The sequence below is a fragment of the Phaenicophaeus curvirostris genome, chromosome 2 (assembly GCF_032191515.1).
Source record: "Phaenicophaeus curvirostris isolate KB17595 chromosome 2, BPBGC_Pcur_1.0, whole genome shotgun sequence".
In the NCBI taxonomy this organism is placed as follows: domain Eukaryota; kingdom Metazoa; phylum Chordata; class Aves; order Cuculiformes; family Cuculidae; genus Phaenicophaeus; species Phaenicophaeus curvirostris.
In genome coordinates, this window is record NC_091393.1 from 21,941,394 (window position 1) to 21,967,230 (window position 25,837).

General features: G+C 39.0%; 1 protein-coding gene across 9 annotated transcripts in view; it reads right to left on the bottom strand.

Moving 5' to 3' along the window:
* The window catches only part of MLIP (muscular LMNA interacting protein), a 111,155-nt gene that overhangs the window by 17,966 nt on the left and 67,352 nt on the right, over positions 1–25,837 (bottom strand). For 6 of the 9 annotated variants that reach the window (XM_069851503.1, XM_069851501.1, XM_069851500.1 and 3 more), the window contains 6 exons: positions 25,547–25,612; positions 25,381–25,464; positions 25,225–25,284; positions 23,500–23,544; positions 17,949–17,993; positions 9,539–9,664 (listed from right to left, as the gene is read on the bottom strand). In XM_069851503.1, the coding sequence (XP_069707604.1) occupies positions 9,539–9,664; positions 17,949–17,993; positions 23,500–23,544; positions 25,225–25,284; positions 25,381–25,464; positions 25,547–25,612 (426 nt within the window). The remainder of the gene's footprint in view (positions 1–9,538; positions 9,665–17,948; positions 17,994–23,499; positions 23,545–25,224; positions 25,285–25,380; positions 25,465–25,546; positions 25,613–25,837) is intronic. The other 3 variants (XM_069851502.1, XM_069851504.1, XM_069851506.1) reach the window with 3 other exon arrangements.

Here is a 25,837-nt window from a genome sequence, read left to right on the forward strand (position 1 = left end):
GACATAGGTGGTCGTTCTGATTTTTTCCTATATCTCATTTCCCATTTCTGAGGGAACACTTGTTTAAGGTAATTTTTCAATGAAAGTGCTGGTGAAGGGTAGCAAATCCATTAACTGGTACATCCTGTCCTGTCTGCTCTCTGTAAGCTGTTTACAACACATTTCAAGTGATTGTAAGAACTTATGGCAGTGCATTTTGCCCTCTAGTGGAAGGCAAAATAAAATACATAAGGTTAAAAATGGGACATATGTACAGCTTGACCATGTGGACATGGACTGTGTGTTTACTGGATGCCTGGAGAGAAATCAAGTGAGTCCCAGTGAATATTATCCCTTATCTCAATGAATGAGGAGTGGAGAGGGGGAACTCAAGGGAATTTACAGTGATGGCAGTCCAGGTTTTGTAGAGAATGGAAGGAAGTCCCCGTGATTTCAGGATGTTGTTTATGGAAGAGGTCTAACTCTCTGAAATTTTAACACTTGGTACCATGTCTACTGTACTATGTTTTCTGTTACTTCAGTTATTTATGAGAATAAATTAACTCATTTCTCTTTAAAGACATGAATAGCTCAGACTGTAGTTGGGTGGTGCAGAAGACAGGGTTATTGGAAGAAATAAGAGTCAAATATTGTTAGGGGGTTTATCAAATATATTGACTCAAACATTAAATATGTGAATAAAGTTGAGATTAATCTTCTTTTGGTTATCAAAAATGTTAATACTATAGACTAAACAAAAGACATTTAAAAATATTTTAAGTGGTGAATATTATTTCATGTGTAAATAAACTTCTGTTTGTATTAAACTAGCCTAGTATTGACATCTGATTATTCTGTTTCCTACAGTAATGGGTCATACCTACCTAGAGAGTGCTATCAGTTCAGAAATACAATACATTTTACTAAAGTTATTTACTAACACTACCACTAGTCCTTAAAAATCTTACCTACCTCTGACAATTTAGTCATCTTATTTTATATTAGTTAACGTTATTGTCATTGGCTGAAACTTTAAAATTATTGCAAATAATTAAATAATTAAAATTATTTTAAAAACAGGGAAACAATCAATGGTAAATTGAGTTTTACTGAAAATTCTCCAAAGAAGTCTCAAAACAGACGCTGATCTTGGTCTCAAAAATCTTGGTCATTCTCACCAATCCTGCTTCAGAATATCTAATTCTTGAATAACTAATCATGGTTGATATCACACATTCCCATGGATTTTCACTGAATCATATAGGATGGAAGAGTGGGCTTCCTACAATAACTAAAGTTGTGTGTTTGGAGAAGTTTACACAGATAACACAACCAGGCGCATGCAAGAGATTCCCACAGAGTTTTGATAACTTCCTGACACAAGTGGTAAAGGGACCGATAAGGAGTGCTACTGGACCTTGTACTAATAAGCAAAGAAGGTCTGATTGTCAATGTGCAAGTCAGGGGCAGCCTTGGCTGCAATGACCACAGGATAGCAGAGTCCAGGGTCCTGCATTGAAGTAGTAGGGCAATAAGCAGGATTACAAAACTGGACTTCAGGAGAGCTAACTTTAGCTTCTTCAAAGCCTTACTTGGAGGAATCACTTGGGACAGGGCTCTAGAAGGTAGTGGGGTCCAAGAGAGTTGGACAATCTTCAAGTACTTCTTCCTCCAGGCTCAAGATCGGTGCATCCCTAGGAGCAAAGGAGGAGCAAAGGAAGTAGGAGAACTGCATGGATGAGTATGGAGCTTCTGGGAAAATTCAAATGGATGAACGTTTACGAAGGGTAGAAAAAGGGACTGGCCGCTTGGGAAAATATAGGAAGGCTCTCAGAATATGTAGGGATGCAACAAGGAATCCTAAAGCCCACTTGTAATTAAATCTGGCAAAGGATGCCAAGGACAACAAGAAGAGCTTCTTCAAGTACATCAGCAGCAAAAGGAAGACTAGAGAGAATGTGGGCCCACTGTTGAATAAGGTGGGTGATGGAGGATGGAGAGAAAGTGGAGCTCCTGAGTACCTTCTTTGCCTCAGACTTTGCTGCTAAAGAAAACCATGTAAAACACCTTTGCTAACAGCAGACAGTAAAAAATGACCCAAGCAAAAAAGCAAATTCATGTTATATAGGGAAGCAGAAGATATCAAAGAGATGACGTAGCTCTTGTATTTAGATTGTACAGGAAGAACTTGTTAACATCAGTGAGGTGTGGCTGCCTTTATCAGTTCACAAAGCTCTCAAAAGTTGCTTGGAATGACAAAAGTTCCTTGAGATAGAAGATTGTGGATGAAGAGGCCTTGTAATCATCACGTTATATGTGAAATGCAAATACACAGGCTGGGCTGCCCTATGACCTCTGCATTCAAGAGAAGAGTTTTGAGTGCATAGCCCAATGGGAAATCATAGTAGCAGTAAAATTTCCTTATTTCAGCAATTACTCAGCAAGAATATTCTTGTTTGAGAAAATGGTTAACAAGATGTATCAAAAAAATTCAGTCTTAAATATCTTCAGACAGTTTTTCTCTGCCTTATTCCTATACAAATTTCTGAGTGCCTAGCAGTGTTTTCATCAGCAACAGCAAATAACTATTTTCACTATAAAAGTGGCTTCAGTGATCATACGAACTTCGTTTTTTCATGTGAATGCCTTGCAATGAACCGGGGAATTTTTTGAAATATTCTTGATCATAAAATCATTGGTCTTACATAAATCTATCATCCCAGTGTACTAAAAATTGGCATGGAACAAAGCACACTTTAACAGATGTGAAAAGGTGCTTATGTTCAGGATGCCTCAAAGACAGAATCAGAAGCTGGGTTTAGTGTTAGTTGTCCACCCTAAGAAGTAGGTAAAATGGTAAATTCCATAAATCCCGCAGAACAGAGGCCAACTTCAGGCACTATTAACATTGGCTATCAACCTAAATTATGTTTCTAGTCAATGAGGAGAGAAAAGCCTTTCCAGGTGTTTCTTCAGAGTCTGTCAGATGACCAAGGTACATTCTCTGCAAAGCTGATGCTTCTCTCCAAAGCAGTCTTGGCTCCCAACATTCCCTAAAAGAGTAATGCATATTTCTCCCTGGTGATTCCCCTTGATGAGGAAACCATGACACAACCTAAAGAAACAGCATCTAATGTCTGTCTTTTATTCTCTTGCATTCCAAATAAAGCACATGGTACATCTTAGAGTGGGTTTATCTCTCCTGGCATCAAGGTTTTACAGCCAGATTCTGTGCTACAAAGAGGACACAGAAAGGATGCATCTGAGGGGTTCAAATAGCATCTTCTATGGACTTCCACAACTGATGCTTTTCTAACTCCAGGCAGGGGCATGGAGGTTATTGTAAATACCTTGTGCCAGCTGCTTTTCAAAAATAATTCAGTTAATAATAATTCAATTGGGGCTTGGTTTTCACCTTAAAAAACTCATTAGCCAGCCTTGTAACCCACACACCTTGGACTACAGAAACTTTGTGTAACTTCTTTACTGCTGTTTCAAAGAAGACTCAAATGTCAGCAAGAGTGTAATTCACTTTGCATTGGCAAAAGAAAAATGCTTGTCAGGATGACAGATAAAGCCACAGGAAAAGTCTGTTAATTAGGTTAATGTCCCTTCCCTCAGTCCCCGAGAAATAGTCCATTATTTTAGTATGGGTAAATGTTAAAAGTAATCTGAGCATGAGGGATGGAATAGATTATTCCTCCTTTAGAGAGCAAATACCTTGAATGAAGAGTGGTGGGAGGCCTGTCCTTGCTGGTCTGGAGGAAGCACGTTCTGACAGGAGCTATTCTGAGGAAAGAAGTAACATCTCTAGGGATGCTGGAGACTAGGGTTCACCTGGGATGCATCTCCCAGAGAACCTGCCTGCACTGAATCCTAATGACTGAGCTCAATCCTGCCTAGGATTTAAAGGATAAAAAGCCTGACAAAGCTCTTGAATTGCACCCTATTTGATGCTCACCTTATTGTACAAAGAGTTGTGACTGTAAGGGGTATAAGGATTCTTATGAACATCACATGTGAAGGAGGACAAGTGGCTGAAAGGTCCAGGGTTTAGATAATCATCGAGGGAGACGGATGGAGGATGCAAAGGGGACCTAGTTGGAGGGATCAGTTTAGGTAGATACAGAGGGTGTAGGAGAGAAGCCTCCTATGAAAAAAAAAAAAAGAAAAGTAAAAAGAAATGGATTACTGGATAGAAAAAAAAAAGAAACTTTGAGCAGAAAGCAAAGTACTCATCTTGCACCTTTTCTACATTTCATAGGGCTTGATGATTAACTAGGAAAGATACTATAGCTTCATGCCAATACAATTGCTCTACACTAAACGCTTACATCTGCATGAAAGTACACACAAAAAAACATTCTGTAGAAGCCATGTTAAACCAGCTACGCTTCAGCTGGGGTCCAATGCATCCCCCTCTTGCAGCTCAACTGGTGCTGCAGTGGCAGAAAAGAAAAGCTCAGAACAATCTTGCGCTAAGATAAGGTGACCACTTTTAGCACAGTTTCTGAAAGAATCATGGAATAGAATCATAGAATAACCAGGTTGGAAAAGACCCACCGGATCATCGAGTCCAACCATTCCTATCAAACACTAAACCATTCCCCTTAGCACCTCGTCCACCCGTGCCTTAAACACCTCCAGGGAAGGTGACTCAACCCCCTCCCTGGGCAGCCTCTGCCAGGGACCAATGACCCTTTCTGGGAAAAATTTTTTCCTAATGTCCAGCCTGAACCTCCCCTGGCAGAGCTTGAGGCCATTCCCTCTTGTCCTGGCCCCTGTCACTTGGGAGAAGAGCCCAGCTCCCTCCTCTCCACAACCTCCTTTCAGGTAGTTGTAGAGAGCAAAGAGGTCTCCCCTCAGCCTCCTCTTCTCCAGGCTAAACAACCTGGGTGGAGTAGAAGAGGGTGGAAAGAGGGTGGAGTAGAAGTAAAATCAATCTGAAAAGGTGTCTGAGAGGTACAAAAGGAAGTCTGCCTTGTCTAGGTACTAGCAGGAGAACGTCAGGCTTTTTGACAAGACTCTAGCAGGACTTTTCACACATTTAATAGTTAAACCAGTGAAGGTGCACGTGTAATTTATTTCACTACTCTAAGTTGTCAGCAGTTAGTAGTTTTTCTGGTTAAAACAAAAAGCAAATATTTGGAACAGAGCCAGTGGGGCATACTCAGCTTTTGGCACGACTCCCATGCTTAGGTTTTGTCAAGGCTGTTGACACGCTACATCCCAAATTCTCAGCCACTTGGCTGGCTGAGTCTAGACTCAAAACTCCCCTGCACGCTGTGCCTTTGAGCCTAAGACCCAGAAAATTTGTGACAAGAGGGGCGATTAGTTCCAGCAGAAGTTAATGTGTCTTCTGCCAAGAGGGTGCATGAGCAAATGAGTGGATCGGAGTCCAGTAGCAGCAAAAGTGGCTGGAAGGGGACCAGGCAGCAGTCGCTTCTCAATGACCTTGCCTCCTGCTGTTCCTCCTCACAGGCACTAGCCCGACTTCTGTCAGTGATAAACCTTGGTATGTTGGTCTCACAGTTTCATGCCATGTGTAACTAACCCTTTAGTTCATCCTTATCTTGCTCTTTTTTGCCCAAAGTGGCTTATTTTTTTAATGATAAAGGAGCCTATGTACACTCTTGTTAATAAACATTTGAAAGTGCGTGAGCTCACTAATATTCATTTTGAGTTGTTTTCATATTGCTGTGTAAAAACCTAACCTATTTATTTTTTTTAAAAAAAAAATCTATTTCCCTAGTTTCATCTGAAATTTTTCATTAAGCCATCACATATACTTCCAGTATATTTTACAGTGCTTTTTTGAACAAATTGGGGCATATTTGCAAAATTCCTGAAAGATTACTGAAATGTACTAAGAAAGAAGAAAAAAAAAATATTTCTTGTGATGGGGAAGCTACCATCTTCAGTAAGGGCATATAAAAATGTGGGAAACTTAATACTGTCAGACTGGAACCCCAGAAACACCACACTCCGTAACAAGTGTTTCATGGGGGATACCACTGAAAAGCCAATGCTACAAGTTGTATAGGTCCTCAGGAAAGGGGAAAAAAAAAAGAAGGTAGGATAAACTAATATGAGAAAAAGGCCAAAACAAGTGGATTTTTTCCCCTTTTTCCCTCATTTATAAATTTTATTGGCTCAGCAGTGTCCATCTATATAACACATGTGCATAGAACAGATATAATCTGCTCTCTCTGAACAGAGCTCCATCCTTTCCAGACAATCTTTACTAATTTAAAAATCTCTTTTTGCTTCCTCCATTACTTTGGATTATCTGCATGAGAACAGCTCCCTGTTAAATCAAAAATTACTGTGCTTTTACAAGGGAAATGGCCTTTTCCATGTGGGGACATTTCTTAATGAAGTGAAAAGCAAACAAGCTACAATCTGTTAAGAAAAAAAAATTTGTGTTCAACACGGGGATGTGAAGCTGAAGGTCAGCAGTTACAGCTGGCTGCATCATAATGTCTCAAAGTGAATGTCACCCACATAGTCACTAGTACTGGGTGTCGTATTGGGAGGTTTGACAGAGAGCGGAGAGTAATATGGAGGTCTAAGAAAAATTAGAAGAGAGAAGGTAATAAAACTGATGCCATCTGGAACCTTATGTAGTCTGTACATCCTCAAAGATGCAGCCTGAAACGGTCTTTTCAAGATAGGTTGGGTGAAGGAGGAGCAGCAATGTCACCTAGGGAGGGTGCTGTTGGAAATGGTGTTAGAAAGCAAGGAAAAGATAACACAGAGAGAGGGAGAGATCTGAAATCTAAGAACTGAACCTCCCGGCAGGACTGGGAAGATCTCCAAGGAAAACCAGGGAAAATCAGTAACAGTATGAGAATTTTGCCCTCAGCCACAGAAGATGCCTGCTAAATTCTTATTTGAGGACAAGTGGACCTCCTCCACAGAAAGCACAAAGTATACCTCCTTGTTCTAATCCACAATTTTCATATCCCATCAAAGAAGTCAATTTACCTGATCTGAGGGTAATATTTGTGAGAACACCTCCCAGTCTGTGGAAGCCAGCCAGCGTGCAGCCAAAAATGATAACTACTGACAGTAGGTGAAGAGGGAGAATGAGTGTCCTTATAGGCTGACAATCCTGTGATTAAAGATAACCACCGCAATTTTCAAGCTGTTGTCTGGGCACCAAGCCCAGCTGCACAGGCAGTGCTGCAGCTCTTTTACAGGCACTAAAACCCTTCAGGAGAGTTTTTCAGATGCTATAAGACTATGGACATCCTCATATGGGCACCCAAATTTCTTGCACTCACAAGGGACTCACATTAGCACAATAAAAATACTCGGAGAGGCAAGAGCTGAAACCATAAGCATATGCTCTCATGTTCAGCGCTTTAGTGTTTTCCCCAGATCTGGCTGTCATTGTACTATTAATTGTTATATTAAACAAGCACTAGAATCATAGAGTCATTTCTCACAAACAAAACCAGTTTCTGTTAAGTCAGTGGATCCATCTGAATGCAGGTCTAAATACTTCCTTTTTCAAAAGGAAGATGTTTTAAAATCGAGCTCCCAAAATAACAAGTATTTTCATAGAATCATAGAATCATAGAATCACCAGGTTGGAAGAGACCCACCGGATCATCGAGTCCAACCATTTTACAGCAACCTGTGGAATTTCTTAGGTTAGGGTGAAATACTAGTACAGAAATTTATTAAAGCATATGTCATTATTCTTTTAAATCATTGAAGTGAAACCGAGTGTATTCATTGCGAAATTATCTTTTCCTTCTACCAAAGTCTATTGTTTAGTTCATTTTAAACTATTTGTTTAGTTCATTTTAATACGTAGCTTTTCTATAAAATCATCTTGGCTCTTGTTATAACAACCACACTTATTCATGGACTTATTACATCTTCAGTACTTCAGCAATACGCACTGTAAGTAGTTTATAAGGTGTAAGTTTATCACTTTTCACAATTAGCTTCAAATATCAAAAAGCTTCAGACTATGGCAATAATCCCAGGTTTGTATTTGCCTGAAAAGTTTGGTGATTGTATCATTCCTTCATCAACAAAATTACAGCCAGCAGAATCAGTGCCCAGCCCTGATGAACGGAGGTATGAGCTGCCCCTACCTTTACAGAAAGGCCCTGCTGGGATGGCCTAGACCAGAAGTTTTCTAGCAGCAGCTCCAGGTCAGCTCTCTTCCTCTTTCATCTCAGGCAAATAGCAGCACATTTGCATTGGCATCAGAAAGTTTTCAGCAAGTCAAAGCATGAAAAACTCACTATGAACTCACCTGTAGTCTCTGAAGTCAAATATTCACTGTCAGCCTCAAAAGTTCAGAGACCAATTGTAAATCATAATTTTTATTTATTTTTTCTTATGTTTTACAGAAATTCTACGTTCTATTGAAATCTATAGAATGAGAAACCATCTGATGCCATCCATTCATGCTGCTGTAACCCACTAATGCTACAAATAAATCTTTGTCTCTTTGTAATGCTGCAATGCTCTTGAGAAATGCCAAAATTGCCCTACAGCAAGTCAGAACTATGGGGATGAACAGAAAGAACTGAAATGAAGATCTTAAAAAAAATCAGTTATAAAAGGAGGAAGAGAGGACTTACACTGCTAAACTCTCTCTCTAATTTCAGCAGAGAGGCATAAAAATAATAGAAATCCAATTAGTAAGGTATTTTATTCACATAATGTCTGACAAGGATTATTGGCTTACTTTCATTACCCTCCAGATGGAAAGTTCCAAACATATGGGATAGATTAATAAAAAGCACCTACAGGGATATTCATATTATGTGTCATATTTAGGGTTTCATTCACAATAATGCACGCAAACACTAATGCATGCAAAAAGGCTGACAGCACCATTTATCTGTTTTTTTTCCCCAAGATGCTGCCTCACAGAGGTCAGCAAAGTTCAAGAGATGTTTTTGCAAAAATGATCCTGAGGTTTTATGCAGAGGTCTGCAGGAGAAGACAGCACTTTTCCTGCCCAATGGGCTGCCCATTAATACCCCTCGGATGTGGTAGAAGAACTGCCCTCTCAAGATGTGGAAGGGTATGAATACAGGTCTCAGGGAGCTACACGTTAGGAAGTGACATGGAAACTCAATGGAGCTCCTCTTCAGTCTCTCTTGGAGCAGGAAGAGTGATCTTTGCCCAGCGCGTGTTATCCTCAACTCTCTTCAGAAAGGATTTGAGTCCAGACCTCAAATGAGTCCAGACCTCAAATGGAGAAAGTGTTTTCTAGCAAATATTACCCAGACAACTTCTTGACAAGCAAGCATAAGATTTCCACTCTCTTTTGTACAGTGTTTCCTGTGGACATAGTTAAAAGACCCTCTCCTCCACATACAGGTTAGATTGCCGTAAAAAATGTCCCTTTAGAAAACCCTGATGCCCATCTACAGTCAGGACACTCTCTTCCAGGAGACAGGTGCCCCTCAGGGAATCACCTAACTTTGCAAAAGCAAGGCACCAGGACAAAGTGAGGGTCTAAAATTATCCCATCATCTTAGAGGAAACTAGCCGGGGCTCCATAATCCTTCAAAGAGTTACTCACCTGCTCAATATCTTGATCACAGATTTCTTCAAGGTACTTTTTAAAAGGATTGGGTTGATAGGGCTCCTCCTTTGGCTGCATACTCTTTGCTTTCACCAGCACAGGACGAATGACACCAGGTTTTGTCTTGACCCATAGCACACCCATGAGAAGAGATGGAAGAAAAATAAAATAAAATACTTTACAATTTACAGAATATTTGTTAGACAAATCAATTCCAATGAGGCTGTAATAGCTAGATATTTTTTAGATGTTATTAATAGCATCTTTCACCATAAAAATTACTCAGGTGTCATGCTGACTGGCAAGAGCTGGTTTTATGCACAGAACCTCATCACTGACATCTGTTTGTTACTGACACAAAAATAGATGTCAAAACTGGGCTGTCAAACTATTGTTTGTGGGTTTTGCTGGATGTTTTTCTAGCTGTTCAGCTGCATCTTGATAAGTTCATCAAGTCACACTTTATGCACAGCCATATGTCTGCTTGCATGCTGCAAATTCTGTTCTGCACTCCTCAAAAGAGTAACTATGAATAAAGGAAGAGCAACGTCATGTTAACTTACAGCCAGGCAACAATAGATGAGGGGAAAGTCTGGAAAATAAAACCAGTGATTGCATGCTGGATTTCAACAGTATCTTTCAGAGTTCGCTTGTAAAAGTGTAAGTTAGTCAACATGGGTGCGTGACACCCCTCATTTCAGACAAAATTTATTTAATCAAGAAAAATTTATTGGTTAGCTACCAGCCAAACAAATAATTGACTATTAACTTGTCAATTTAGTACATCCTCATTTCAGGATTTCATTATTTTGAAACAGAAAATTTGTTCAGTAAGCAAAGAAAAGGAAGAAAAAAGTGTACATCCCCACTGGAATTTGATAAGTACTGAAGTCCTGGAGGGGGGGCTGTGACTGGATTTAAACTTTTCAATAACTCAGTTACATTCTTCTCTGATACAGTTACCCCATAAAAAAATGAGCAGTCTTTGTCTCAGCTGATACAGATAACCAAAGATGCTGAGCTTCTTCTGTGGTTGCAGCCCAGAGGGCCAGCTTGCCCAGCAAGGACTGAGAAATAGGTGTTGTTACAGTTCCCAATCCTCAGTATCTAGCAGGGTATAAAAATGCAGAGCAGAAACTTGATGCATCACTAGATTTATTTTTAAGATTTAGACTGCGCCTGTTTAATAACACCATCTGCCTATTTACAAAAGCAACACACCTAGGCGGTCTGTCTGCATTAAAGAGACACTGTGAAAATAAGCTAAAAACAACGCACCTAATACCACTGGGAAATGAACCTAATACACTGGGAAAAGAGAGGGTAGTGCCCAGGGGTTGAGTGGAAGGCAGCAGAGGCAGGAGGAGTACATCATGCCTGGGGATAGCAAGGCCCAGGCAGCAAAATATCTTCCCCTTCCTTTGCGTTTTTTTATCCCCTCCTTCCTTTCCATGGGTTGGGATCTTTTCATCTCACTCATCAAATAAGAAGAAACTTATTCAACTGAAAGCAAAAAATAAGCCCTGAGGGGATATTAACTTTTTAGAAAGACTAGTGACTGCCTAGTTGCATTACAAACTTAAACTTTTTCACTAAGGTCAAATTAGTGAAAATACAGTGCTCATTTAATGAATTTATAATCCATAGTTAATGACTATTTCTTTATAGAATTCACCATAAAATAATTATTTTTCTCTCCAATACTGTAAAAGTCAAAAACTCCTCATTTTCAACACGAAGATAAATACAATATTAAAAGAAAGAAAGCTGATGATGTTATGAAGTCATTATGTGGACAAAGGACCTGTGGCCTTCTAGCACTACTCTGCATCATGTAACCAGGCAATTAAAAGCCCATTGAGGTACCTGAAATCATCAAGCATAAGGTATTCTCCTTATGTTGGAAACCTCTTCCAAAAGCAGACTGCAGAAATGCTTTTAAGGAAGCATTTTCTAAACAACATCATGCACTCAAGTGCTGGCTGAGTCATATGTTTATGTCCAACGCTGCTAAGAAAGCAGCAGATAGCAGCCAGTAAACAGCGTTTGAAACACTTTATTAGCTTCCTGTCAACCTATATAAAAACTTTGATCCAAAACTAAAAACTTGAGCTCTTTCTTTGATAGCAGGTGACAAAACTGATACAAGTAAAGTTGTGGTTTACCCACAATAGCAGTGAAAAATGGAAAGGCTGTTACGGTAGCAATGGTTGTGGTCATATGGCTACGACCCTATTAAGAAATTGCACAGGGTCAAGACAAAAGCTCCAGAGGTGACTCATAACCAGTTGTACTGATTCAGTGTCAGAGTGCTCCTGGGCTTGGTTTTGACCTGGGTCAGCAAGCACGCAGTCAGAAATACTAGAGGAGGCGGGACCAGGGAGCATCTTGATAGGTAGTGTGGACATGGCTACCTTTCTCCAGAGACAGAAGATATTCTGGCTGTGTGAAATGAGCCTTGCGCGATATTTGCCTCAAAAGTCAGAAGACTGTACTTCTCATCAGCTGGTGTATATTTCATATTCACCTGTAACTTTTTCTCTGTTATTATGACATTTGTTCTCCCCAAGATCTCACAAATGAGCTGCAATCTCATTCCTCTCAGCAATGGCCTGAAATCCTCTGAGTACTTCAATCTCCTGTGTTAGTCACTGTCACTTGCCCTAATTCAGACCATTCAGAGATCTCGATGGTATGTATCTCGATGATGGTTGGACTCAATGATCTTGTGGGTCTTTTCCAATCTGGTGATTCTATGATTCTGCGTAGGTCCAGACCCTTCTTTGACAGCTCACAATGACTGCAGTCACTCTTTGCAATGTTCTATGTCACTACGTAAACGTTAAGTCATTTGGGATACCTGATCAGTTTTCCTGTAAACAAGAAAGTTGCTTCTTAATGTTTAACAAGGAACTGGCTTTTCAATACATTTTTAATGCAGAGCTGTTTTGAATTTTTATTTCCTTCTTCCTTTGAGTCCATCAGACTTCATTTTGACAAATAGCAAGCACCACATCTATTTGCCTACATAGCCTTATATCCATCTTTTCTTTACAATGTCTTGTAGTCTTTGAAGGCTACTGCTTCAAATGGGATAACCAAAGAATTCCCTCATGGAGAGGAACCATTCCCAGTCCTTTCCAACAAACTCATTAAGGACCTTGGAGCAGATGGGGCAACGATGCAACGCAGCAATCCCCAGTCAATGCAGTCCTCTTCTGTCGGCACTGGGAAGTCAGAGCCACCCAAGGAGCCTCTAAATTGTTGAGAATACCTGCTTTCAGACAGTGAGGAAGCAGCTCCTTTGTCATGAATAACTATTGCAGCTTCTGCCATAGGCAAAAAGATGCTTTTTGCCCTAACTATACAAACATAAATGTTTTGTCTAGTTGAACTGTGAATCAAGGGAATGAAATATTTCCCTTCTATTTCTTTTCTGCCACAAATTAGCCTTCACAAAGGCTAATTGTTATTGATCAAATTATTTTATTTTAATTTTCCCTGATGGAGGCTTCAGGTTTGCAAAAATGCAATAAAACTTCCCAGGCTGTGTATTAGTCTACAGTGAAATTCTCTCTTAATACATTTGAAGGTCTGAAGACATACGACTGCAGTTAAAAGTATTTTCTTTTCCACTGGCTAAGTAGTAAATTATACACGTCACTTTGAAAAGTCTAGAAAGGAAGGATACTTATTTTCTCCACATCAATTCTGAAGCAACAGCAGGTCTTGCAACAGAGCAGAGAGAACAAGGACAGTGATTTGTTTGGAATTCAAGATGTCTTTGGTTTTGTTCATACTGAAATATTTGCATTTCATGAAACACTGAATTTTCAACAAGATGTCTGTTACTATACTGTGTAGTGCTTTCCACTGATCTGCTCTAAACTAAACCAAAGCTTAAATCAGCACACAAATGAGTTTTTTCTCAAAGCCCAAAGAAAAGAAATGGACCCACAGTAAGAGTAGTGTGAAGGAGACACTCACCTTTGCTGCTGTTCTGGGGAAAGGGGACTAGAAAAGGGAACAGGCTTGCTCAGGCACTGCTTGTTGCCCAGGCTGGTAGCAAGGAGGGAACTAAGGACAAGCCCTTAGCACTGATGCTACTCTCTACTTCTTTCTTTGCTTCCTTCCCTTCCTTTAGGAAACTTTTTTTGCGCATTTAAGTTCCCTTCACACACCTTCTCATTTGGCACATCAGGAATCTCTTTAATTTCCTACTATGCTGTGTGATGGCTCTTTATGGACCAGTCCTCAGTACAACTGATGTATTTCACTTCAGCATTGCCTGCATTTTGCTGCTTGGCAAGGTGTGGATGTACAGTCATGGCAAACACTGCCTTCCAGAAGTCATTCATCAGTGCTCAAAGGCCATGAAATCATTTTAGGTGAATAGATGCACCCATTACTGATTTTATGCTGCACCTGACAATTATTCTGTATTTGATGTCATTCTGACCTGAAGGGGGTCTTAAAAGATGCTGAATATAGTACTATTTTACTTTAAAGCAATCATGCCGTAATTCTTGAAATGTCATACTCTCAAGCACAATTTAATTCACTTCATGGAACTTTGGGTTCAACAGCTTTAAATGTAGAAAATACAGGAATCTCAGTATTGCATGTGTTTCAAAATGAATTAATTAGACAAAAAATACTCTAGGCTGCCAAGTCACATCTAGAATATCACAGACCAAAATAACCCATAGAAATATGTCTGGATATTAACTGAAAAATCCTGGAACAGGCCATGAGGATTGTTATCTGTTTTTCTCTAAGTTTTACTTCTTTTCAAATGTTTGAACTCATCCTCTGTCCATCCTCAAGTCCCTACAACTCCTAGTCACAATCTTTTTCATGCATGAAACTGCACTGTGTTCTTTCTGATACTATCATTTAAACCTGCTCACAAAATACAGAAATGCCATTCTGTATTCACTCTAAATATATATGACTCCTTTTCTACTATTTTTCTACATAAATCTATAAATAGGTTTTTATAGATCCTTCCATTGCACGCTCAAAAATCAGGGATAACTGATGAAGCATTAAAATATCTGAACTAGTAAGAATTAGAACAATGGTACCGAGGTATGCCCCATGTGAATTTTGCCTTATTTACGTGATATATAAAAAAAAATTACTGCTAATGATGATGAGAATATTGTGTGTTGTGTTGGTGTGCTGGGTATGGCTTTGCACTTTATTACAATGAGTCCATTCATAGTCATCTTTTAAAAAGAACAGAAAATCTGTCAATAAGAGTCACGGTGGCATTCCCAATGCTTTGCCTGTCTGTTGGATAGAAGTCACATTGTTGAGAGGTACAGATAAAACATTTCTGGTCACCATAAAAGATAAGTCACTGGTAGAGCTAGCAAGACATTCCAAAGGACACGTAATTGGTTGAATCATAAATACTGCAAAGTTTCTTAGCAAAAGTATTACTACTGAAGAACCATTATTCATGAACGGAGTGCAATGTGCTCAGAGACAGCCTTGTTGTCTGAACAGGAAACATGCACAAGAATTTCACTGTAGTGATTGTAATTTAAAACAAATGAAATAAAACATCTAGTTAAATGTTCATAATAGCTATGAAAAAACTAAGAAAAAAGCCAAAAGAGCTGCCAAAGTGATTAAATGGTTATAAGTGACCAGAATAATGCCTAAGACAGATTTTTTACTAGTGGTAACTATCATTTCAGAGGAGAGTATTAGGTTATAAGAAGAGTTTAAGAGATCAGTAAATTCTGGGTTGTTCAAAGGGCAGTGCAAAAAAAAGTGGGGAAAAAAAGAAGGAGGAGAAAAAGACTCCAAAGACAGAAAAATGTGTTCAAATAGAGTCTAGAGGGAAAAAAAAGAAAGAAAAAAATAATAAAAAGAAAAAAATTCAGCCTATAACATCCAAATGTCATCTATTAGGCCAAGGAAGATAAGGAAAAAACTTGCGAATTTCCTTACACCTAAAAGTTTGTGGGGCTATTAGGTATAATCAAGACATAAAAAAGATGGGCAAAGAAGAAGAGACTAAGGCTGCAACTGAATTCTTCACTTCAGCTCTCCTCACAGGAAGACTTAGTGAGATTCTTACACTGACAATGAAACAATAAGAGAGATTCGAGAACAAAACAATAAAGTGAGCAAATAAAGTGCCAGGAATAAATAAAGTGGTAAAGCAATTCCAGTGTGAAATTGGTACACCATGAATTGTGGTATCTAATTTCAGACATAAACAGCACCAGAAGAAAGAGAAGCGGCACCTATAGGGGCAGCTTTTACTACAGGATCCCGAAGAGGACCAAGAATCACAAATAACCACATGTGACATTTCAAGTTGTGCTAAGTAGAACGTGAAAACTATAGATAAGAGTTAGTATGAGTATGGACAAATAATAGGGACTGGCTTTTGAAAGGGCACTCATGTCTGATAAATCTTTTGCATCTATTTTAAAGAGTCAGTGATGCAAGAAACCTGGGTCATACAGCAGATGTATGTTACGTTTAAATTAGTAGTACAATAATCTTTCAGCATCTAGGAACATATGTTAGATGAAAACAAGATCAGTGTTTGAGGTTTTACCCCAGCAGGCCCCTAAATGCATGATCAGGGAAAACAAAATGAGGTTGCATCAGAGATTATAAAGTTCAGGGGAGGTGCAGCTATGCTTCACGTGGGTTTCCAAAGGCTTTGCTGAAGGCCTTTCATCAGCGTCTACTGGGAAAATGAAACTGCTACAGTGTAAAAGAGGATTTTTCTATGGAACAGGTAAAAGATAGGAAGCAAAAGGCTGGAATACGTCTTTAGATGTTGTGATGGAAGTCACAAATAGAGTTTCTCAGAGATGTGCTATGGAATCTGGGCTTTTAATTGTGGGTGTACAACGGGTAGAGAAGAGTGCTAGTAAAGTGACAGAGTTTGCTGGTAATACTGAATAATTTAGGGAAGGAAAAAACAAAATATCTGTGCCAAGAGTTGCATATAGATCTTATGTACTGAGTGAATGAATAATAAAAAGGCAGGTGAAACTTAACTCAATTCAACATTGATACATTTCACAAGGAAAAACTAAGCCGCATCCTAAATTTATAAATGCAGCAATGTGCTAGTTAGCTCAGAAACTAGCTCTTACTACTCAAAAAATTTATCTTGAGTTTATTGTATGAAGTTCAATGCAAACATTGTCTTACCGCTTGATATGAATTAGAACCATATAAATAAATCAATAGGAATTGTTAAGAAAGCAATAGAAATACTGATGAAGAACCTTATCATGTCATCATTTAAATAGGAGGGGCTGTGTTCTGAGCTAGACAAGAGCAGTTTATGGTTTTAGTCTCCCAACCTCAAACACAAAAAACTGAAAATTGTATAGAAATGGTCAACGAGGATCATAAAAAATATGGGATACTGTCCATATTTCTCAAAGAGTGATTGAGCAATCTTGACCTTTTTGCATGGAAATGTGGTGGTTGATAAGGTATTATAGTTATTATCTCAAAAAACATTTCTATTATTTAGGAAGTGAAGAAAGAACAATTATTTGCTGTTTCAGTACAAGAACAGAGGTCAAACAGCAGATTTAAAACAAAGAAATAAAGCACCACTTTGTATAATGCATAATTTAAGAGTAAACCCTATTTCTACAGAATGTTGTAGAGGCTAATGTGTAACAAGTTTCAAATAGTAACTGGAAAAAATCATGAAAGAAGAAATGGCCAAAGATTACTAAACAGCAGAAATTGATTCAGCAAGTCCCTAGAGTTCACTAGCTGAAATTCAATAGGGAGAAATCTCTCATCCACATCTTATTTTGTCCCTAAGAATTCATTAATGGTCACTGTCACTGATATAGGTTCATGACCTCTCTTCTGACTCTTCTTCAGAACATTTGGCTCCAACAGTAAGAAATTGTCATCAAAGCTGAAATGAATGCCTGATGCATAACCCCCCTTTCTTTACTTGATTTTACCCTTGCTTTTCACTGGTTAAGCCAGCTTTGATTTAAAACAGTGTGTAAGAAGAAAATAGATGTCAGAATCTTGTTGTATATATGTAAGATTGTAGAAGTGGAATATTAAGAGTCGAAGAACTACCAGCAGTAGATTCTACAGTTGCCATACACCTCAAGGTCCAGCAAGACTCTAGTTTGTCATTTGGTTCATGGATTTATAAGCAGTGTCAGGATTTACAGGTACTTATAATGATTATATTCAATACAAACGAAAACAAGGAAGCCACGTAGAAGCATTGCAGGTCTGTAGGAGGATACTGACTGTAGTTTCTTTCAAAGTCTAAGACAGTAAATAATTACCTTATATTTTTTGCTTGTGCAAATTTTGAAATACCAACATAGCATAACTTTGCATTAAATACTTGATGGCTGTTGTATCTGTGATTACATACCAGCTGACTCTCTGTCATCATAGGTGTTGATTTGTAAAGGCTGGCCTGCAAAAAAAAGTAAATATATACAGTATTACAAAGAAGATTGTGACTGCTATAACAATGATAGAAGAAAAGGCCAATGGGATAAGTTTTTTCACCAAAGATAGTTCACTTTTTTGCTGTTAATGGTTCCTGAATGAAAAAGTACTGCATTCACATTTGTCATTTCACTTGTATTTTCCTGAGGCCTGTTTTAAGAGGAGGAAGAATACATGGACAGCGTATGCTTAGATACAGATCCTTTTACCTCAGATGCAGTGATGTGCAATTAGTAAAAGACATTAAAATATTGTCATTTCCATTTTACCTCTAGGCATAATCAAATATAGACCATGGGTCTCACTTGAGAAACTTGGTCTACTGAGTGCCGATGGGGTTCATCTGTCAGAGAAGGCGAAAAGCATCCTTGGTCATAGGTTTGCCAAGCTGGTGAAGAGGGTTTTAAACTAAAATTGCCGGGGGAGGATAACCTCAACCCATCCTTCACAGGGAACTCCAACCACCCTAGTATGCTTTGAAGGGACAAAAGGGGATTCCTTCTATCCTGCTGTGAGGGACAACACAACAAGGCACAAGCAATCCAGGAGGTTCTTGGAATGCGTTGATGAAAACTTCCTTCTCCAAGCGATAGAAGAACTGATGAAGAAAGGTGCTCTGCTGGACCTTGTTCTCACCAACAAGGAGGGGCTGGTGAGGAATGTAAAGGTCAAGGGCAGCCATGATTGCAATGACCATGAAATGCTGGATTTCAAGATCTAAGTATGAGGAGGGCACACAGAAAGATCACTACCCTAGACTTCAGGAAAGCAGACTTTGGCCTTTTCAGGGAACTTCTTGGTAAAGCAGAGCACCATGGGATGAAATCTTGGAGGGAAGAGAGGCCCAGGAAAGCTGGTGAATATTCAAAGATCACCTCCTCCATGTTCAGTAACAACACATACCAACAAGGAGTAAGTCAGGCACAAACACCAGGACAGCTGCTTAGATTAACTAGGAGCTTCTGGACAAATTCAAACACGAAAAAGGAAGCCTACAGAGGGTGGAAGCAAGGTCAGGTAGCCTGGGAGGAATACAGGGAAATTGTCTGAGCAGCCTGGGACCAGGTTAAGAAAGGTAAAGCCCTGGTAGAATTGAATCTGTCCAAGAATGTGAAGGACAACAAGAAAAGCTTCTACAGGTATGTCAGTGATGAAAGGAAGACTAGGGAAAGTGTGAGCCCTTTCTGGAAGGAAACATGAGAACTGGTTACGTGGGTTATGAACAAGTCTGAGGTATTCAACTACTTTTTTTCCATAGTGTCCACCAGCAGGGGCTCAGACCACACTGCCCAAGGCACAGAACGCAAAGGCAGGAATTTGGAGAATGAAGAACCAACCATTGTAGGAAACAATCAAGTTTGAAACTATGAAACCTGAAGGTGCCCAAGTCCATTGGACCTGATGAGACACATCAATGGGTCCTGAAGGAACTGCTGGATGAAGTTGTTAAGCCAGTGTCCCTCATATTTGAGAAGTCATGGCAGGCCAGTAAAGTTCCCACTGACTGGAAAAGGGGAAACATAACTCCCATTTTTGAAAGCGGAAAAAAAAGGAAGACCCTGAAAACTACAGGCTGATCAGTCTCACCTCTGTGCCTGGCAAGATCATTGACAAGACCCTCCTGAAAACTGTGCTGAGACACATAGAAAATAAAGAGGTGATTGGTGACAGCCAGCATGGTTTCACTAACGGAAAATTGTGCCTGACAAGTTTGGTGGCCTTCAACACAGTCAGTGAATAAAGGAAGAGCAACTGGTGTCATCTGTCTGGATTTGCGCAAAGCTTGCAACATCATCCCTCACAAATCCTTGACTCTAAATTGGAGAGATGGGTTTGATGGATGGATCATTCGGTGAATAAGGAATTGACTAGATGGTCACGCTATAAGAATTGTAGTACAAGACAAGTCAGTGTCATTACAGCCTGCACCCTGTACAGAAGAACTACTACAGCTGGATTTTTGTTGACTCAATGATATCTTCTGAGTTTCAAGCAGAAAAGCAATTTGAGCACATTTGGAGAGGAAAGAACATGAATCATAGAATCATAGAATCACTAGGTTGGAAAGGACCCACTGCGTCATCAAGTCCAACCATTCCTATCAATCACTAAACCATGCACCTCAGCACTTCATCCACCCATCTTTTAAACTCAACCACCTCCCTGGGCAGCCTCTGCCAGTGCCCAATGACCCTTTCCGTGAAATATTTTTTCCTGATGTCAAGCCTGAACCTCCTCTGGTGGAGCTTGAGGCCATTCCCTCTTGTTCTTGATCTTCCTTTGTTTCCCTATGAGAAAGACCTTGTGGAGATTTGGCCACAAGATTCCAGGTGTGATATCCCAGGTGCTAGAGATGTTTAATCACTTCCCAGACCTGCTGGCTCTACTCTTGCTTTGTGGTGGTAACAGCATCACCATGAGTCATGGTGGAGGACTGTGCTTCTCACTGAGAGCACTCTCATCCCTGAACACACCCTCTGGTGGAGGAAACCTTCACACCCACACAAAGACAGCTGTGATTTAGCACTAAATCTACAAGAAGTACATCTTTTATCCTTGATAGAGTAAACAGGAATTTTTACTAGTGGTTACTTACAGACTAGGGACTCTCTTTCATGCCATTAACCAAGTGTGATGATGAATCTCATTGTAAGTCTAAAGGCATCGAATCCCTTCAGAATGATCTACACATACAATTAGCTGGAATTAAATTTTCTCACTGCGATGGTGCATATTTAGAGTATATAATATTTTAGAGGGATAACCTGAAATGTATATAAGCACAGCAGACCTCAGATGAAGAAAAGCAGTTCTTATTTCTGTGTGTTTGTGTGCATTTTTAGCTGCTTCACATTCTCTCTTTTTTTCACTTCTCAGTTTCATGTCTATAACACTTCAAGAATAATTTTTGTAGAATAGAACTGTCAAGAAGAACAAAAATGTCAATAGTGTGCATAGTAATTATTCCAATTAATAATCAGAAATTATTTTTACAGTACTTGTAAGTGGGGTTGAATGACAAATTAACAAATTTGCTAGAACTTGGAATTAAAGTTAAGAATGCTTTACTTGGTGACAGTAGTTATATGGAAACACAGTGGCTAAGTAAATATATTAGGTCACTCGCTTCCTGTAAAAGCAATTTGTTCAGAGAATGATTATGTTTATATAATTTAAAATCAGCAGTATCATCCTTAAAAACAACAGCAATGCATTACTATAAAATGGTCAATGGGATTGTATCAAGGACCACACAGTTTAAAAAGATGTTAGTAATTGTAGTACCTGGTACAAACTGCTGTAACTTTACTTAACTCAGATCTTTTTTGGTACTTTTTCTACAGTCCCTTACTACTTGTCCAGTCTTAAAAGGATCTGAAGTGCATGAGAAGACAAAGAGTTACTGAGGCCAAACTAAATCTATGCCATTTTAATTGTTAAATGGCAAGATATTTCCACATTTGTGAGGTCTACTACTGCATATAACCTAATTAAATAGTTAGTATTATTACCATATATATACACACATATATATGTTCTTGTGTGTTTCTAAGTAATGCTTTTCCATGATGACAGATTTTTCCACCCTTGACTCATGCACAATTTAAAGTTTTTCTGTTAACTAAAAACACCCTCAAAGGAACTTTTTGACAATCATCTTACTACCAGACATTATACATACAAAAAGATTAAGAAAATTATATTGCTAAGTTACTATTTTAATTCTTTCTAGTAAAACTCCTCTAGAAAAAATAAAGATTTACTAAAACAGACTGGCTGAAAAATGTTACTCCAAGAAAGCTCACATGAAACACCATTGAGCTCCCAGGGTATCACGGTTTGATATTATGATAACAAATGTTCAAGTAATACTCAGTTCCTGGTTTCTACTTTTAGATTGGCTCAAATTAGGAATCTTGTTTCAAAACAGAAATGTTATACTAGTATTAAGAAATGCTGCTCCCTGCTACGGCTCTTCTAGTCAAACAAAGTCAGCGCACACAAGCTCAGAAGCAGGTCCTTTGCGGTTAATGGTTAACACACTCTCTTGCCTGCTTCTCCCACCTTGCTTGTAAGCTGGGACAGAAATAGCCTTTGCATATTTTACCAGAGAAGCAGAGCAAGAGAGGAGGAAAAGCTGTGACACATGTGGGTGTTAGGGACACCTGGTCATCCCTCAGTAGACTGCTGCAGAATGCAGTGACAGCAAAGTCGAGGTGAGCGTGGACCCTCCAAGTTCAGCCACCACAGTGCACCCTGGAGACCAAAGTCTACTAACACAGTTGACCAATCTGTTTTATGACATAAAAAAAATCACCATGTATGTGCAATTTATAGTGAAGTTTAATCTTCTGCATTATTCTCAAACATATTTTTAAATGCTAATTCATTTCTTTTATGCAGAAAGTTTCAGAAGATACCGGGAAGTAAGTGCTTGTTAGGGTAGTTTTCTTTTATCCCTAGGCATGTAAGTTGGATGCCTGAATTTATGGTATAGGTCAGCCGCAGTTTTGTGAGCTGAAGACCTGCACTGGAGCATTATTAAATATACTCCGTTCTCACAGACTACCTCTGAATCCCACTCTTTTATTTCATTAAACAGCTCTTTTCCAGTATCCTTTCAAACGAGGATGAGCCAGCACAATCTGCTAAGCAAAAATCACAGTATGCAATTGAATAGGCATATCGCCACAGTCAAGAAGTACAAACGAATTATTGGTCAAGCATCGTGCTGGCATAAAACCAGAAGGCCTCTATTCCTTTAGCAGCACTGCTTTGATTTGAGGTTCAATCAAAATGCTGGATGATGAGTAATAAGCAGAGATTTCTCACCACATGTAGATGACTTGTAAGTAAAATATGGAACCTGCAGTATCTGTGTGTGCTAGTGAGAATTAAAACGTTAAACGTGTTTAATGTTTCAATAACTGAATGGACAAGTTGATGTAGAGATTTTCTTTGTACGTTGGAATGTGTGTATATGTGATAAAACAGCTTCTGTTTATCTAAGGCTAAACTGTAGGGTTTCACCCAGCTCTGTAGCTCAGAAGTAAAAGTCAATCCCAATTTCTGATGGATAGGCAAGAACCAAAGACTGATTTCTACCAAAGCAAGTCTCCTTCAGTACAGTTTGAAGTCAAACAAACGGATCCCTCAGCACCCACAACAGTATCAAATCAAACAACGACAGCAACGTGTGTGAATAAATTAATTTTAATATCATATTCACACAGGTAAAATTATAAGCAGAAACTGAAGAGGTTTGAGCCATGATTGATTTGCAGCAGTAGATATACATCTCAAGCCTCAATTGCTTGTGCTCTAACACATTTCTCTGTACTGGAGTCACACCTCATGTCATGAGTAGATACCTGTGTCTGCTATGTGCAGACTCACTCAATGTTACAGCAAGAGCGGATAAATTAGACTTTTCTGCATGCAAAATATAGAGTAATCATAACTATACTTACATATCTGGTTTCACGCCCAGCTGTTCTCTGCTGCGTTGTTGATACCTTATACAAAATAAATGTGCATATTAAGACCAAAAAGACACTCTGAAGAGTAACTCAAAGAGATTTTTATTATTCTGACATGTTGTTAATTGCTTAATATCAAGAAAACTTGTGTATTCCAGAAAAATTCATGCCATACTTGAGAATAAATTATATTAAAGTTTTGCTTAATATGTTTGTTGTAGAAAATAGTATTTCATTTTTACTGCTTAAAAACTTTGATCACATTGTATTGAAGATGGCCTTTAAATAATCAGAACAAAATGCTCGTTAGTAGACAGCCAGGGTTGTGGTTGCCCTATGAAATTTAACTTAGATTTGCTCACAAAGTAACTTGAAATATCCTCTTTCCATGTTCTTATTTGCAATAACTTGAAGACTGATCTTTCTAAAGAATTTACTTAGAAGGTACACTCTTCTGTCCTTCCTGTGTACGACTTATCTTCAATTTAAGCGATTTTCTCTCATTCCAAGGTCCTCCCAACCTTTATCTTGGTCACTATGCTATATCCTGTTAAATTCACCTTTTGCCCACTTTATTTGGTTTCATGAATCCTAACTGACGCTTTCCATTTGGTCAAGGCTCAATTCTCAGTTACCCAAGGAAGCAGGTTTTGATGCTGTAGCTCAGAAGTCTAAATTAATAGTAGCATTTTAACCACTTCAGACTTAGTGCAGGCATTGGAAAACATTTCCTCAGTAACAGTCTCTGCCAGCTTTTTCAGCTATTTTCTGATTTCCATTTCTCAGCTACCTGAAACCTGATTCACTACTGTGTGCTGGTTAACAGAAGTAAGTTAAAAAAATGAAAATTAATTTTGAAGTGCACGTTGAATATACTCACCCAGTAATGCTGGTTCTGTGCCTTATTTTTGCACAGTGGACTGCACATTGTGCAGGATATTTTGAATGTATTAACTTTTTGATGTGTTCCTCTGCCAAAAATCCCTTTCCTCCTGTTTCATTTTGGATATCTGCCATTTTTACTTTCCTGTAGCTTCTAATACCAACTTAAACTTACGTGGGGCAAACTGAATACGAGACTCTCCTCCCGTGGTTATTCATCTTTCTGAAGCCAGAAGACATGCCAGTATAACATAGTGAAACCGCAAGTTTAACATTTATATAGAAATTTATTCCTGCCTCTCACTACCTGTTTCTGAGTTATCCAAAGGAAATGGATGTAGAAGACATCCCCCTTCTTTCAGAGGCCAGAGTTGAAAGGAAATCAGCACTTACGAGCAGGTCTACAGATTAATTATCCGATTATTTGAAAATCAATAATGAATACAAAAAAAAAGGTATTCTGAAAAATGTTTCCAGTCACTGAACCTAAACCATTGGCTCCTCTGTATCAAGGACCCATAGATGAAATCTGGGAGATATCCAGAGACCCTGCAATACGGAACACAAGATATAAAGGATTTCTTTCTTGTGGATCCTGGCCTCTGAAACCTTAAGAAACAGCTTCTCTTTCCTAATATAAGCCCTTCTGACTTAAGGAAAGGATCATGCACGGGCTCCAGAACTACAGTTCTGTTCTTCCATTTCATTCAAAATGTCATAATTCCATTGATATTGCATCTCTTAACTGAAGCTCTCTGTTGCTATAGGCTTTACAGTTGTGATGTTTTTTGCTTTATGCCCACCTAGAAAGAGCATTTGGGTTTATTCACCTACCTTGCCAACATCTGACTCTGTGCTCATCTGTAGGAAACTTGGAGAAGACTCACATCGGCGCTGGAACATGATTTTAGTCAGAAATTAGACTTATTAATGACAAGAGAAAAAAAAGCAAAGGAAGAAAAAAGTCAGCCCCACACATAGATGAGTTACCATAGTCAGTGGGTCCTGTAGGACTTGATCAATGACAGCACACAGCTCTTCCGTTTGTTGTCTGAGTTGGGCAGGGGAGCACATCTGAAAAAGGAGGACACATCACTCAGTTAACTCTTGCTTTTCATTTTCAAATGAAGATTTAAAAGAGATTTAACAGCACTACCTCTGAATGGGTGTCCAAAGCAGTGCCTTCAGTCATATTAGCAGTTTTGGCTGGCTCTTCTAATGCCTGCAATTCAAAATATTTGGGTGTGATACTGCGTTCAAAATTTTAAAAACCAAACATACTTTTTGCAATGCAACATTTCCAAATGTGGCGGGTTTTGTTTCATCATGCAAAGATGGAAAAAGAAGTAATTACAGGCCCTGTGAGGTTCTTCAGGCTACCAGCTACTGATTCTGAGCTGGAGACAAGGGGTGCAGAAAGGGAGAGAGAGTATTCAAGCTAGATGAA